This window comes from Carcharodon carcharias, chromosome 9 (assembly GCF_017639515.1).
Source record: "Carcharodon carcharias isolate sCarCar2 chromosome 9, sCarCar2.pri, whole genome shotgun sequence".
In the NCBI taxonomy this organism is placed as follows: domain Eukaryota; kingdom Metazoa; phylum Chordata; class Chondrichthyes; order Lamniformes; family Lamnidae; genus Carcharodon; species Carcharodon carcharias.
In genome coordinates, this window is record NC_054475.1 from 94,656,720 (window position 1) to 94,671,948 (window position 15,229).

The 15,229-nt window shown below is 46.3% G+C and overlaps 1 protein-coding gene across 1 annotated transcript in view; it reads left to right on the forward strand.

Annotated features, from left to right (window-relative positions):
- Positions 1 to 290: 290 nt before the first annotated feature.
- si:ch73-335m24.2 (protein eva-1 homolog C) overlaps positions 291 to 15,229 on the forward strand; it is a 36,165-nt gene continuing 21,226 nt past the window's right edge. Inside the window, exon 1 of the mRNA XM_041196156.1 lies at positions 291 to 435. Within this exon, the coding sequence (XP_041052090.1) occupies positions 291 to 435 (145 nt within the window). The remainder of the gene's footprint in view (positions 436 to 15,229) is intronic.

The following is a 15,229-nucleotide window of genomic DNA, read 5'->3' on the forward strand; positions in this document are numbered from 1 at the left end:
AACATACACGGGTGAAGACATTGAAATCAGTGGCATTAGTAGAATAACTGTCCATTATGGAAGCTAATTGGTAAAGCTGTCAGTTTTGGTATTGAGAGGCAGAGGACCAAGCCTCCTAGGGTGAAATTGGCTAAGGGAAATCAGCCTTGATTTGGCCACTGAGACTCCAAAAGGAAGCTGGAAGCATTCCTGTTTTGGGAAAGGAGTGTGTAAGGACTCATCAACCAGAAGAAACACAGGCTGTCTTAAACCAAAGCATGGTAGAATAACAAAAGGAACTCGAAGAGACCATGCTCAATGACAGAGTTCAAGAAGAGGTGAGCAACCTCCGAAAGGAAAAAGAAAACCTGTTGAAAGATCTTCACACACTACCAGATTCCCTCAGATCAAAATTTTTACCTCTGGAAAAGTATGAAGAGACACAGAAAGAATTTGGTACTTCTCTGATCTCCGCATGATCTTTAGTACCCAATAGGAGAGTAGCGCGGGCTACCTCTGTAGTTAGTAGTGTAGCGATAGAGCTTGAAGTGAAAGCACATGTATGGTTGTACATTTGTAAATAAACTTAAAGTTTCCATTTAAGAATTATCTACTGATCAACTTTATCAATAGAACCAACCTGACCACCTCTCACAACAAATTGGTGATGAGGATCCACAGGATCCAACAAAGGGCTACATCAACTACCTCAGAGAATGGTGACCCAGTCAATGAACTTGTTCAAGACCATCACCCCCGCTCAATGGTGACAAGAACAAGATCAGGGAGAACTGTGAAGGCACTGCAAAGGCTTAACCTGTGAACTTTGGACATTGCGAGGAGATGGTGGTAGTGTAAATATCACATAAATAGTTAAAGAGAAAGCTTAATATTGTTATTAAAAAAGCTGACATTATACTTGGGGAGAGATGTGGCATAATAGTTATGGTAATGAGATAGTGATTTGTATCATGATGTAACAGTGTCTTCAGCAGTCATTTGCTAAAGGCTCTGTTAGAAAGAGGTAATAGTTTGTACACAAAAGAAATGTACTTACCTAGTAGCTTATCATGTAGTGTAAATAAAGTAATTTTGAAGAAACGTGCCTGAGCCAGACCTCAGTCACTCCTGTGAAGAGGGAAACATTCCCAGGATAGATTAGGGCACAAGTTATACCAGAAAACAGTAATTGGGGCCATGTTGACCAGGCTCCCCTATCTGCATCAGTTGCACCCACCTCTCTAGGTGGGGCTGCCAGCCATCCTCTGCTGCAGGCTGTCTGATTGGGCCTCCAGACTTGGAAACCTGCCTGCTGCTGTCCTTAATAGCACAGCAAGTTTTGAGGCAACCAGTTAGGTGGCGGTCTCCTGGAAGGTTGCACCGTAGGTGCATTGACCTCATAGGCAGGCTGCAGATCCCCATTTAGGCCTGATGTCAGGGTCCCCTTGCCTGCTGGAAAAAAATTCAGTCTAATGTTTTAGGCTGATGACCTTTCATCAGAACCTTTGTGACACCTAACGTTTTACACCCTCACTCTCGTGGGATCAGTCAGGGTTCCTGCTTTTTGTGATTATATAGCGACTCCCGCTAAAAAATGTACATGTGTGGATATTTATGAGGAGGGAATAGGGCTCAGCTGTTATGCTATTTATGCTTGTATAACCTGCCAACACTCACAATCATGTTCAGTATAGCCACTCAGAATGTAAGCCCTGCATTTGCCCCCATTGAACAATATCCAAGGGAGAAGCGGACCCTTCAGAAAAGAATTGCTTTGAATTTGTTATAAATATTGCCTCGTGACAGTGTTTACCAACAGCTGTCATGATCTAATATGTGACAAATAGTTGGTGTCTAGCCCCATGTACCACTCCACAGTCAGAAAGAAAGCTGCCAACTCATCAGTTTACCAGTGAAAGCATCACAGCTGCTGGGAGCCTAACAGCAAATGCGATAGAAAAACTGAAATGATTATTCACCCATTAGAATGAAAATATACAACCTAGAAGTCTTATCAAGTCTGCAATATGAGTACATTGAAAAAGTTTAGATGTCGAGTGGGATTCTCATTAGTCACACTGTTTTGGTTTTATTTCTGGGCTCAGTTTGAAGCTGCTCCGGATTTCTCAGGTAAGTGCTCAATTCTGTAATGGGAAGACAGTGAGATTCTTTGAGTCGAAGGACCTTCATCATCTGACATTATCTGATAAAGTTTCTGGTTTGTTTTAATCTTTAGAATACAGTAAGATTTACAACGTAGATTAATAAAGTAAGGAAAAGTCAATATTGCCATAAGAGCAGAACAATTTTTTTCAAATTTAAAAATCCATGGATGTTTTTTTTTAAAATTTTGGTGCTTGCATTCAGAGGTGTATCACATATCTGTTATTAACTAAAGTTATCGTTTACAGGACTAGGGCTCTCAAATTAGCAAAAGAGGCCAGTTATGCATACATCTTTTGTTAACGCAGTGTGTCATTTGGGTGTGAAATGGGAGCATTTTATATTTTTGGAAATGTGTACAGGCTCCACATCCCTGATCTTGTCCATTTTCTGCGTTCACATATGCACACTTTCCGAAGTGGTTGATATCTCTGGATAAAAAAATGTCAGCATTTTCTATTTCTGCCAGCCCCCAATTCTCAACCAACTTGTTTAAATGAGAGGAGTTTTCTTTTGGTTGTTGAGCACAGAAGTGGAAAATTCCAGGCAATGAGTGAAAATCCTGACTGACATTCATCCCTCTACAGTACTCCTGGGACAATGAGGCCAATAATAGCAGCAATATCATTATCAAAGCTACGGGGAAGTTTATCCTTAAATTCTTCAGATTAGAGTCCACCACCACCCCCCCACCACCCCACATGCAATTTTTTGATTTTATTTTCTACTCTTCAGCATTAGAAACTCATTACTTAGTGATCAATGCAGGCATGTTTCCTTCTACCCAAAGCACAAAACAAAAACATCCTTTCATGAATCTCCCTAGTCTGAAAACAAAGCACTACAGTGATGACTTGGACATCTGACCCCAAATACTGCAGGCAATTTTTAAAACATTCATTCACAGGACGTGCACATCACTGGCAAGGCCAGCATTTATGGCCCATTCCTGATTGGACCTGAGAAGGAGATGTTGAGCCACCTTCTTCAGCTGCTTCATTGGCCTGAATTTTACCCCGGCGGGCACACATGATCAGCGGGCACGGGACTGGCCAGGAAACAGGCCCCTGACCGGGATCGGCCCACGACCACAATTTCACACTGGCTAGCCAATTAAGGCTCGCCCAGCGTGAAATGCCTCTTCCTAATGGTTGGGAAAGGCTGGGCGGGGGTGGGGACTTGTTGGGCACTGGGTCCAATGATAACCCAGTGGTTGGTTTAAAAACGGCAGAGACAGATTCTTGAAGGCTGCCAGGGAAGAATAATATATTCTGTGTTTTGGAGAGTGAAGCTATGGCCTCAACAGCGGCTGGAGATGCCAGGTGGGACAGCAGGTCGGGTGGGCACTCGGCCTCCTGTATTTCGGACAAGTGTCTCATGGTGTTCTTGGAGGAGGTGGCTGCCAGGAGGGACACCCTTGTCCCCAGAGATGGAAGGAGGACGCCACCCCACCAGACAAAAAAAGCTTGGGAGGAGGTGGCAGCCGAGATCAGCAGCCACAACGTTGTGCGGCGCACATAGATGCAGTGCCGCAAAAAGTTCAAAGACCTGCTGCGCTCACCAAGGGTGAGTACCATGTTGGCATGGATCAGTGTGGAGAAGTGTTAAGGGCTGGTCATTCCCCCCATGGAGCTCAGGGGCGTTAGAGTCTGAGTGCCAACTGGCAATGACGCTGGAGCTGGCCAAGGGGGGTGAGCCCTGGCTGCTTGGTCTGAGTGCCTTGTGGCTCAAGGGCCATGACTTGGATGTGCCCTGCAAGGTGTCCCTCAGGTAAAGTTGGCCAGGCTGCAATGGCATTGCAGTAGAGAATGGACTAATCAATGGTCCTCTGTCCTTTCAGGAGCCATAACAACATTGAGAGGTCACAGACAGGCAGAGGCCCCTCAAACCTCCTAATATTGACAAGATTTGAGCATGATGCCTTGGAACTGGAAAGGCTGGGGTGTCAGACGAAAGTAAGAGAGCATTGCACAGAGGTGAGAGTTTCGGATGGTGCAAACATTCTTGTGTAGCCTCATCATTGATGGGAGCCTCAAAACTGGAGTCCCCATTGATCATTGAAAGATGACGGTACCTTGATGCAGGTCTCCATTGTCTCACCAGGGTGCCTGGCATGCACAGTGACAGTGTGATGACTTAAACTAATAACATGTCGTTGTTCTCTCTTAGATTAGCCAGCAGGCACTCGTTCGCAGGACCCCGAAAAGCCACTCCTGATGCCAGACGACCACCAGGCATCAGCTGCACCTGCATCACACCCGCTTCCTGATTCAGGCACCAGCGCAGATACCAGCATATTCAGTGGGCATTAGATCTTTGGCTAGAATGTCAGTACACGTTGGTGAGGGCTCTTCACACTCGCTTGAAGTGCAGGCAGAGGCAGAGAATGCCCAGGACACCGGCAGTCGGAGGCTGGATGAAGGCAGATGATTAGCCTCTGGAGTCGCCCATTAAGCGGCAGAGGCTGGATGTCCAGTGATATGTGCGGGAGGATCTGGCGGAGATCCATGAGGGTCTGTGTGCCATGGTCTCTGTTATGGAGAAGATCATGCAGAGCATCAGCACTGCATTGACCCTCATGGCCGAGCGCACTGCCGCCTCCATTGACAGAGTGGTGACTCTCATGGAGAGGCAGCTCCAGGAACAAAATCAGGGGTTCCTGAGGTTGTGCTTGGATGTATAAGCCCTCACACAGGCATTGACCTCAGGTGGCCATTGCCAGTGTGGGAGATGGATGAGGCACCCTGTATCTCAGCTAGGTGCCCATCCATCAATAGTGAACAGGGAGGCCCAGAGTGATTTCACATTGGTGCATGAGCTGCCTGTCATCTCTGCGGGCTCTTCTCAGGGCGCTCCAGATGAAGGCAGCAGCTCCTCTGCTGCTCTGCCAGTGACCATGGCATCTGATGAAGCTGCGATGACTGGGCAGATGTCAGCTGTGGCAATGGGCTGCTCCCTCCCAGGTGGGGCAAGCACAGGCTCCTCTGGCCAGAGGACGACTGCCAAGGTCATCGAGGCCAACAAGACAACAGGGTCAGCAGGCTGTCTCCTATGCCGCTGTCAGCAAAGTGGGGGCACCAAGACGTTGCACTCGTAAATGTAAATTTAAGGCACAATGAGCACAAGAGGGACTGGTCATGGGTGATCTTCTGTTGTGCAATGTTTTGTTTATATGTTTACTGTTGTGGAAATGAACACCAGAGATGGTAATGTTAATTTCTTTTGAATGTGAAAATTACATAAATTTTGTTTTTGTCACAATAGCCTGAGTATGCTTCACCTTTTTTTTCTGGTGCAGGGTATGCCAGTATGTAATGCTGGATGTGAGTGACTCTAAACCTTATTGCACAGGCACAGATTGGACTTTGGGTTCAAATGAAAAGCTCCTTTCAGACATCCTGGATGGAGGTGGCAGCCTTGCCATGAGGTGGAAAGAGATCTTTGGCGGTCTAGATGAAGGAGCATTGGATCAAGGCATCCCTGGTGACCCTCCCTCCTTGAAGGATACAGAGGTCTGCTTCCACAACCTCAGCATTCTCCTCACCATGCTCCTCTTCTGACTCACCACTGGATTCATCCTCTGTGGCCTGTGGAGCTGCCTCAAGATCCTCTTCCTCCAGTGGGTCCCCTCTTGCAAGTGCCAGATTGTGGAGAGCGCGGCATGCAACCTCGATCAGTGACACCCACTCTGGTGGGTATTGTAGTGCTCACCCTGAATGGTCCAGGCTTTGGAAGCACATCTTCAGAAGACCTATAGTCATCTCTATCACCATCCTTGTGGAGGCATGACTCCTATTACGATACTGCTCTGCCTCTGTTCTTGGATGGCAGAGAGGTGTCAAAAGCCACCTTTTCAATGGATAGCCCTTGTCACCCAGCAGCCATCCATCCAGTCAGGCTGGAGCACTGAATAACTTTGGCACCTGGAGGTTTCTGAGGATATAAGTATCATGGGAGCTGCCTGGGTACCTTCCACAGACTTGCAGAATCTCCATCCTGTGGTCACACACTAATTGCGCATTAATGGAGTGGAATCGCTTCCTGTTGACAAAGGCACCCGGCTGATCCGCTGGTGCCTTGATGGCCACATGAGTGCACTTGATTGCACCCTGGATGCGGGGGACCCAGCAATCGCTGCACACTCAAACTGGCTGGCCTTGTCTGTATGGAAATGAATTAATGTCAGTACCCACCTGTCACCAACTTGACGCAACTGTGGACGGCTGACTGGGACATTCCACAAAGATTCCCCATTGACCCCTGGAAGGAGCCGGAGGCAGAGAAGTTGAGGGCCACTGTGACCTTCAGAGTCATTGGCATGGGGTGTCCACACAGTTGGAGGTGATCTCAGGCCCAATCATCTCACAAACGGAGGGCGCCCTCTCCCTGGAGAGGCGGAACCTCCTTCGGCATTACACCTTGGACATATTGAGGTAGCTGCATTACTGCCTGTAAACTCTGGCAGCAGGATAGTGGTGTCTTCTGTGGCCCCTTCCACCTTGGGCTACCTGCTGGCCCTGTGCCCTCTGTGCTTGCACCTCTTCTCCCACTGGTTGCTCCCCTGGAAGCTGCATAGGGACACCTGGCCTCCTCTCCCTTCTGTCCCTCTCTTTTTCCTCAGAGGAGGTGCCTCCAGCAGAGAGCACAATCCCCATCACCAGGGTTACAGAAAGCTGTCTGATACCTGGAAGGATCGACACAATCAAAATCCTCCGGGGGCCTTGGAGACAGTAATGAGTCCCGAAATGAAGCCTAGAAATTCTAAGAATGAAGCTCAGAACTGAGATGAAGCTGTCAAGTTCAAATAAGCAACCAACAGCAAGCTATCTCCTAAACTCCTCACTACTCACAATGGAAATGCTGCTGACCCTTTTTATTCTGCCCATGGATGAGATTTTGTTAAATGTGGGCTGTCCACCTGCCCATTTTGCCCGTGCAACGAGCACAAAATCACACGGGCAATGTAAAATCTGGATTAATTGGATTTTTAATAGCCTTCAGTGGCCTTTTAATTGATGGCGGGCGCGGCTCTGACACCTGCGTGTACCCACCAATCTGAAGATTGTGTGCATGCAGGATGATGTCAGGACGCTCACCCAATGTTTTCTCGTGCTATTTTACGCCTGATCGGGTTGGGCGCACATTCTGTTTGAAGTAGTTACGCCCACAAGTGCAGTTAGGCGAGGAGTTCCAGGATTTTGATTCAGTGACAGTTGGGAGCTGTGCTCATCCTGGCAGTTGGGGAGTATTCCATCACGCTCCTGACTTGTGAAACTGTACATTGTGTAACCATCAAGACACATGCCTACTTCTGACCTTACGGTGGAGGAAAGGTCATTGATGAAGCTGCTGAAGATGCTTAGGCCTCGGACACTGCCCTAAGAAACTTCTGTACTGATGTTCTTCGGCTCAGATGATTGGCTTCAACAACCACAACCACCTTCCTTTGTGCTAGGTATGACTTCAATCCCTGATACCCATTGACTTCAATTTTGCTAGGGCTACTTGATGCTGCACTTAATCATTGCTGTCTTGATGTCATGGGCAGTCATTCTCACCTTGTTAACTATCCAGCTGTTAAATGATCAAAGTAACATTTTAAAACTTATTTTTACATTTAATCCTATCATAATAAAAGCATATTGATTTCCACACGGAAATGAGAACTCTGAATACGTTCTCAGTTTTGTATAAATATTGGTTATTACACCCTTAAGACAAATATTGGTATCTTTCTTTACTCTTATCTTAAACCAGCTTTCTTACTTGGTCCAATGGGGAAGTAGGTAAAAGCTTGGTATATACTGGGCCTTAAGGTGGCGCAGGTGTGCGGTGGTTTTCCGTCTGAGTGTACCCCTGTTCGGATGGAATTCCACATTGACCCCAAACCCTGAACCCTCCCTCGGGAGCTGGTGCCCCACAACTTGAGTCGCCTTGTGGAAATGCCCTCTTTGTCCTTTAGCATGGCGCAGAGGGGTTTCCTGTATGGGCTGCTGTTGCACACCCTTCACTTCCTTGCCCTTGCCCACCACCCGGACACGCCCTGGCGTGCCTTGTTGCCATCCGGCAGCGGAGGTCCCCATTGGGGGGTCCTCTATGGAGGTGTCCTCCTGCTTTCCATCAGAGACCTGGGATGGAGGGTGTTGCACGCAGCAGTCCTGTATAATCATAGGTTGTGTCGGTTCACAGACTCCCAAGACACCCGCGCTTTTTTCGGCCTTGTGGAGTCCGTGGATCACACTTATGTAGGGTGTTGTAGGCTGCACTCCATTTTCAGTTATTTAAAAAACCTTTTATTGATGTTTTGTTTGCATTTTGCATGCTCCTGATCTATGGCACGGAGAAGGGCCGGGAGGGAGGAGGATCTCCTCATGAATCTGGCCAAGTTGGCCATTAACAGGTCCAGGCAGCAGGCGATCGAGGAGGTCGTCCGACCCGACTGTCTGCCCCTCTTCCACTGCTACGTTCGCAGCCAGGAGTCCCTGGAGAGGGAACACATTGTGTCTGCCAGCACTGTTGAGACCTTTCATGCTCGGTGGGCACTGTGGGGACTGGGGTGTTTTATTGACCCCCTTAAATACATTTTGGTTTAATGTTTTTAAGCTTCTTTTAAGTTTTGTCTTTGGTTTTACAGTCTTCCTAATTTAGGGGCTGCGTTTATTTTGTCCCTCATTTTGTTAATTTAGTTTATTTGGTTGACTCCAAAAGAGTTAATTCTCACCAATTTATTTTGTCCCTCATTTTGTTAATTTAGTTTATTTGGTTGACTCCAAAAGAGTTAATTCTCACCAATTTATTTTGTCCCTCATTTTGTTAATTTAGTTTAATTGGTTGACTCCCAAAAGAATTAAAAGCTTGGGATGTTGTACTATGCAATACAGATTAGAAGATCCCAGGTCTAATTTCTAGTCTAAACACTGTTGCCCAGTACAGAGTCTACAATTTTTCTCGGTGACCCTGGACAGGGAAGGGAATTTGAGCCAGGGTTTCAGCTTCTTAGTGGAAAGTGCACATAAATGGATATAAGGCAAGGACAAAATTGGGTTTAACAATGTGTTCAATGACTGAATCGTATGTTAACACTCACTGCCAGAGCTCATATTTTAAGAATGACTATTTTAGCCACACACTGGAGGGAGCTAGGGTGCTAGGGAACTCTACCTCAATTTTCAAACACTGTCGAATAAAGTGATAAATAAGAAGACAATTGCAGAGTAAAGATCATGGTACTAAAGGTAAAATAATAGAATTGATATAAAAAAAACTGGCCTTGGAAAGCAGAGAGTAGCAGTAAATGTGGTGCATTGGGTAGTGTCCCTACCTCAGGCCCAGAAGTTCAGGGTTGAAGTCCCATTCCAGGAATGGATGGCCAAGGCAGGAGTGTTAGTAACATGGCCAAACAGGTTGAGTACCAACTTTTAAATCCTCCCGACATTTACCAATTGCAGGCAGTAAGAGTAGGAGAGATTCCTGGTCAGCCTTGTGATGGAAAGAAATTGGAGCCTCTACCATTACGATCCATAGCTCCAGGCTACAATATGCTTGTAAAAGTGCATGTTGCCATAGCAACTCAGACTTTGAGGAGCTGATTGGGTCAGTTGGCTGGATGCCCAGTGTGATTGAGATTGGTGTCAACAGCATGAAGTTCAATCCCCGTTCTGGCCGGGGTGGATTCAGTACATGCCTCCTTGCCCTACCCATGAGGTCGTGGCGCTGTGGGTCAGACCTGCCTTTGGACAGAGAACTCAAGAAGAAGCAGTTAATGCACGTTTCTTAAATTGATAAATAGAGTTAGTGAAGTGTCCAAGGTGTGGATATTGTAATTAATAATGGGTATGGGGGACATAATTTTATGCATCCCATTATAGATAGTGGAGCCATGGAAAATATCAACTTTGATTCACTAGGCTGAAACCAGGACTAAGAGGATATAGTTGTGACAGGACACTTAAAAAGCTAGGGCTGCATTCATTGGAGAAGGAGAGATTGAGAGTATCTACTAGAAGTGTTCAACTTTGAAAGGGTTTGGAAGAGTAAATAATAAAGATTATTTCTACTGGTCAGTAAATTGGAACAAAGGTATAATCTTAACCTTAATACTGGAACATAAAAAGAAAGGTTGGAAAAGAATTTCTGATGCTTGGAAGGTGAGATTAGCCTTCCTCAACAAGCCAGTGAGGGCCATCCAGAGTACATTGACAACATGGGGACAATGACTATGTGGCCTACAGTGTTGGAGCCTGTTTAGTCAATCACTAATTATCCCCTCGCTATTCCAGCCACCAACAAGAAAAGATGGAGGATGACCACAAGCAAACGCCTCGACCCAGCCCCGAAAGCACCTCAGATGAGGAGGCAGAGGAAGCATCCAAAGGGAGACCCATCATTTACCTGCATCCTCCACCAGCTCAGATACACGCACCTTGGTGGGCCCTAGTTCTAGAGCAGGCTCGAGTTCACAATCCGGTGATCACCTCACCGACAAGGATCCACAGCAGGTGGAGGCAGTGGCAGCCGATGTCTCTGGCACTCGGTGGACTGCTAAAGACCAGGCCCCTACTGAATCCAGGTCTGATGATGAGCCTCTGCAATCAGCGCTGAGCAAAATATTGGAGATGCAAAGACGGGCAGGGAAACATCAGGTAGAGTTGTCAGAGACCGTCACCATATCGGAACGAAAGATGGAGAAAGGAGTCTGTCCACGTTCTGCCTGATGTTAGTCCTCTGGCATTCAGGCACTTTGAGGCTCCATGCGAAGGGTGGTGGCTACCTTAGTCCCTCTTTTCACTTGGACCTGTCACACTGGCATGAGTGCATCCATGTGTGCAATAGCATTTCAGCCTCTTGATGGATGACATGGTCAGTGACTTATTGCTGTTGTATTTGAAAGGTCTGCACTTTGTGTAGTTGCTTAAGGAGGTGTCCAATGGAATGATTATCACATTCTACAGTGGCCACATGTTCTACTGTACCTTCCAAGGATGACCCCATCACTAGGATTGAAGGTGACCTATGCTTCCCCAGTGATCATTGTGAGATTGATGACCTTTCCTGATATGTTGACTCTGACAAAGAAGGTTTTGTTGTGTCCCCTGCATAGAAGCATGACGAGAACTTCAATTGTGAAAACTTGTCTTCAACTTATTCCTCCTGGGATGTTATAGCCACAAGATTGTCACAGGTACATCTGCCACATCATGCCTGTGCAATGGCATCCTCAAATGGCTCATCTGAATCCTTGCCCTCTTCAGGTTCATCCCCTCCCGAGTCCTTCTCATCCAGGGAGATGTGTAGCTCCTCCATATCTCCCTTTGGTAACTCATCTCGTTTTGCAGCACTAGGCTGTGCAGGGTGCAGCAAACGATGATGCGGGACACTCTCTGTACTGAGCATTGAAGAGCCACCACCCACCCCCCCCCACCCCCCCTAACTGGTCCAGACATCTGAAATGCATCTTTTAGAGTCCAGTAGTTTACTCTATTAAGGACCTTGTGGCTAAATGTACAGCATTGTATCTCTCCTCAGATGCACTCTATGGCTGACAAACTGACATCATAAGCCATGATTTCTGGGGTACCCCTTATCACCGAGGAGCCAACCATTTACGTGCCAAGCTCCATCAAATATCTATAGCAACTGGGAGTGACTCAAAATATATGAGTCATGTGAGCTCCCTGGGTAGCTAGCACAAATATGCTGGATCTGCTTTCTGTGATCGCAAATTAGCTGAATGTTCAGAGCGAAATCCTTTTCTATTACTGAAACTCCCAGGCTGCTGCCAGGGAGCTCTCAAGGCCACATGTGTGTGGGAAGACTGAGACCTGGCAAATCCCAAAGCTCTGACAGCCTGGCTTGCTTCATCCATGCAGAACTGGGCATAAAGGTGAGCTTTTCTGAAAAGGGCATCTGTCAGCTCCCTTATGCATTTGTGTGTCGCTGATTTTGGGATTCTGCAAAGGTCCCCAGTGGAGCTCTGGAAGGATTTGCAGACAAAAAAGTTCAGTGCAGCAGAACCTTCAAAGTAACCAGCATTGGATGGTCCCCAAGTTGATGCTGCATGAGTTCCTCACGGAGAATGTAGCAAGTATGAGCCAACACATCCCAAAACACGCAAAGCTGTCAGCGGCATTGTCTTTTGCTCATCTCTGTGTATGTACTGCATTCTCTGTAGACCCTTGGATGCACCAAACATCTTCGTAGATTTGGTCCCTCCTCGTCAGCATCTGGGTCTTCCTGGGGCCCCGTTGACTCTTGTTCTTCAGGGTGATGGCCTTCCCTGAGCTGTGCCAATTGGCAACAGGCCCTTCTTCTGCTCATACTAATCAAAGCTATCCAGAAGGCTGCATTGCCTGCAGCCTGCATTCTCTGCTCCTCCTTGTATCTGCGAATGGATACAATTGAGCAATCAACAGTAGCTCCACATAGAAGGCAAGAATACAGTCTCCAGCCTTTGACTTTCCCTCAGTCTGCACATTGCATACCAAGGCCAACCCTTTGAAGGATGATATCACCCTGGAGGATGACACGCATCTGAGGTTTGCCCTCAGATGTGATTGCACATTCACAATGAGCGTCTTAATTAGGGTCCAAGGTCTCAAGTCCTAGGAGTCACTGTCAGCCTTGTGTTGGTTGTCCTTCAGTGGCCTTGAAAGTAATGATGGATACTCAATCCTTGCACTTATGTCCTGATTGCAAGCATAGTGCCATGAATGCTATGAGTTGTGCACTGGGAACATGGAAACTTGTAGGGCCTATGCTGCCTTTGCACTGCAGATGTGCCCATTGATTTTTTTAACCGTACATCCATTCTGACATGACTCTGTAAGGACCAGATGCCAATCAAGACCATATGCACCGCCGCACCTAAACATCATGGATTCTCATCTGAATGTGCACCATTAATAAAGGAGCCAACTCATTCATTGTGCATTAGACCCTCGAGTCCAGCACCCAGCTGACCAATGCTTTCCATGGTTTGAGCAAGGCAATTATAGGATGCTCCTTCAATCAGCCAAGAATTGCTGTGCTGAACTTCCAAGTGCCTAGGCTCCCCTCCTTGATTGATTTTTTTCCTGGCTTGATTTTCTAACTGTGTCACTGGAAGGCGAGATCGAAAATGGTTTTGCTGATCTTTGTAATAGAAACATAGAAATTAGGAGCAGGAGTAGGCCATTCAGCCCTTCGAGCCTGCTCCGCCATTCAATATGATCATCGCTGATCCTCTATCTCAACACCATATTCTCGCTTTCTCTCCATACCCCTTGATGCCCCTAATATCCAAAAAATTATCAATTTCCTTCTTGAATATACTCAGCGGCCCAGCCTCCACAGCCTTTTTGTGATAGAGAATTCCACAGGTTGACCACCCTGTGAATGTAGAAATTTTTCCTCATCTCTTGGTCTGGGAGACCAGCTTCGAACCTTCCCCAACTCCCACCAAGTTTCCCCCCATTCTCCTCCATACTCATGGCCCTCTAATTCTCCTTCCTGCTATCACTATCCAGACTTCCCCATTACCCTCAGGACATTGCAAGAATATCAATGTCGGGGAAGCAACAACTTTATACTGTATGAGAAGAGAAGCTGATTGGTTGGCAAATAGACTCTGATTGGTAGAGAAAATGTGGTATGCAAATATGGATGCTGAAATAGATCAGTGGGAAACTCGACCTGCCTTTAACCCACCATCAAAGTCGGGAGAACAAAATCCCAAACTAATTTCTCACCGACGGAAAATTGATTTCTTCCATCACACCAAACTTAATGTCCCCACCTGCCATGATTCCCGCCGCTGGTGGGAGTGGAAAATTCTTCCCAAAGTGTCTGGGGAAAAGAACAAGTAGATAGCTCTGGCACAGGGGCATGTTGGATGCTCCTCCTACAGTAACATTTCTATAATTACGTAAGACTCAGCCTCTTCAGGAGAGGGGAAAGATGGGTAGAAATGAAAAATAAAGCAGCCGGCGTGAGCAAGTATCAGGTGCCCATCAATGGCATGCACAGGAGATGGACCAGAGCACAAATGTCCATTGTATCCAGGTGGATGGTACGGCAGTGTGTGTTTGCCTGGGAACAACACATGCCAGCTGCAGCTGCTGGGGAAATGAAAAACAAACATTGTATGGAGAATGATGAGAGCTTTCTCCAGTGGACTGCTGGTTTCCATGGAAACACTATGAATGTGCTTTGCACTAGTCTGATATTTTCATATCCTGTTGATACATTTATTATTAATTTTACATGTCACAAAAATTATTCAGGGTCAAGGGAGTAGAAAATTTGAGCTGCAACACTAGTTAAGTACACATTCTGTTAAAATTCATAGTTCTTTTTTTAAAAAAAGGCCATCATTTATCATTCCCTGTTCCTTTAAGTAGAAGAAGTTCATCAGTATCTAAAAGAAAAGGGTAGATTGTTTTGGGTGGAGATGAATATCTGCTGAGGGATCACATCTGAAACATTAACCTGTCTTTTCTTTTTTTGGATGCTATCTCACCTGCAGGACATTTCCAATGTTTTCTGTTTTTATTTGAGATTTGCAGAATTCATGATCTTTCTTTAGGTTTGGCACGTTAGAGCTTAAGTAAAAGTAATTTACACAAGAATATTGTAAATCAGTATGAACATAATTTTTCAGAAAAAAACTCTCTTCCTTCAATTAACTTTATTATTACTACAGGCCACAACAACAACTTGGGCCAGGGTTTTACATTCGGCGTGGGGGGGGCAGACCCGACACGCTGGTTCATAACATGATGCGCGATGACATTAGGTATGCTTCCTGACGTCACCGCGCTGTCTCGCGATATTTCGTTCGGCGGTGCGCACTGGAGTCGGCTGTGCAGCTGCCGATAATTGAAAAGCCTATTAACTAGTAATTAACCTTAACTAGTAATTAACCTTATCTTTACACTGCCTGTCCAACCTTACGGTTGGCGGGCAGGCAAAAAGGTCAAGTGGCCTTTACATTTTTTAGAAAACCTCATCCACGAGTAGGATGAGATTTCCTCAAGCTTTTACAAATTAAATAAAAAGTTTCTTTGAAAAATAAAAACATGTCCCATCTCATGTGGCACAGTCACACGAG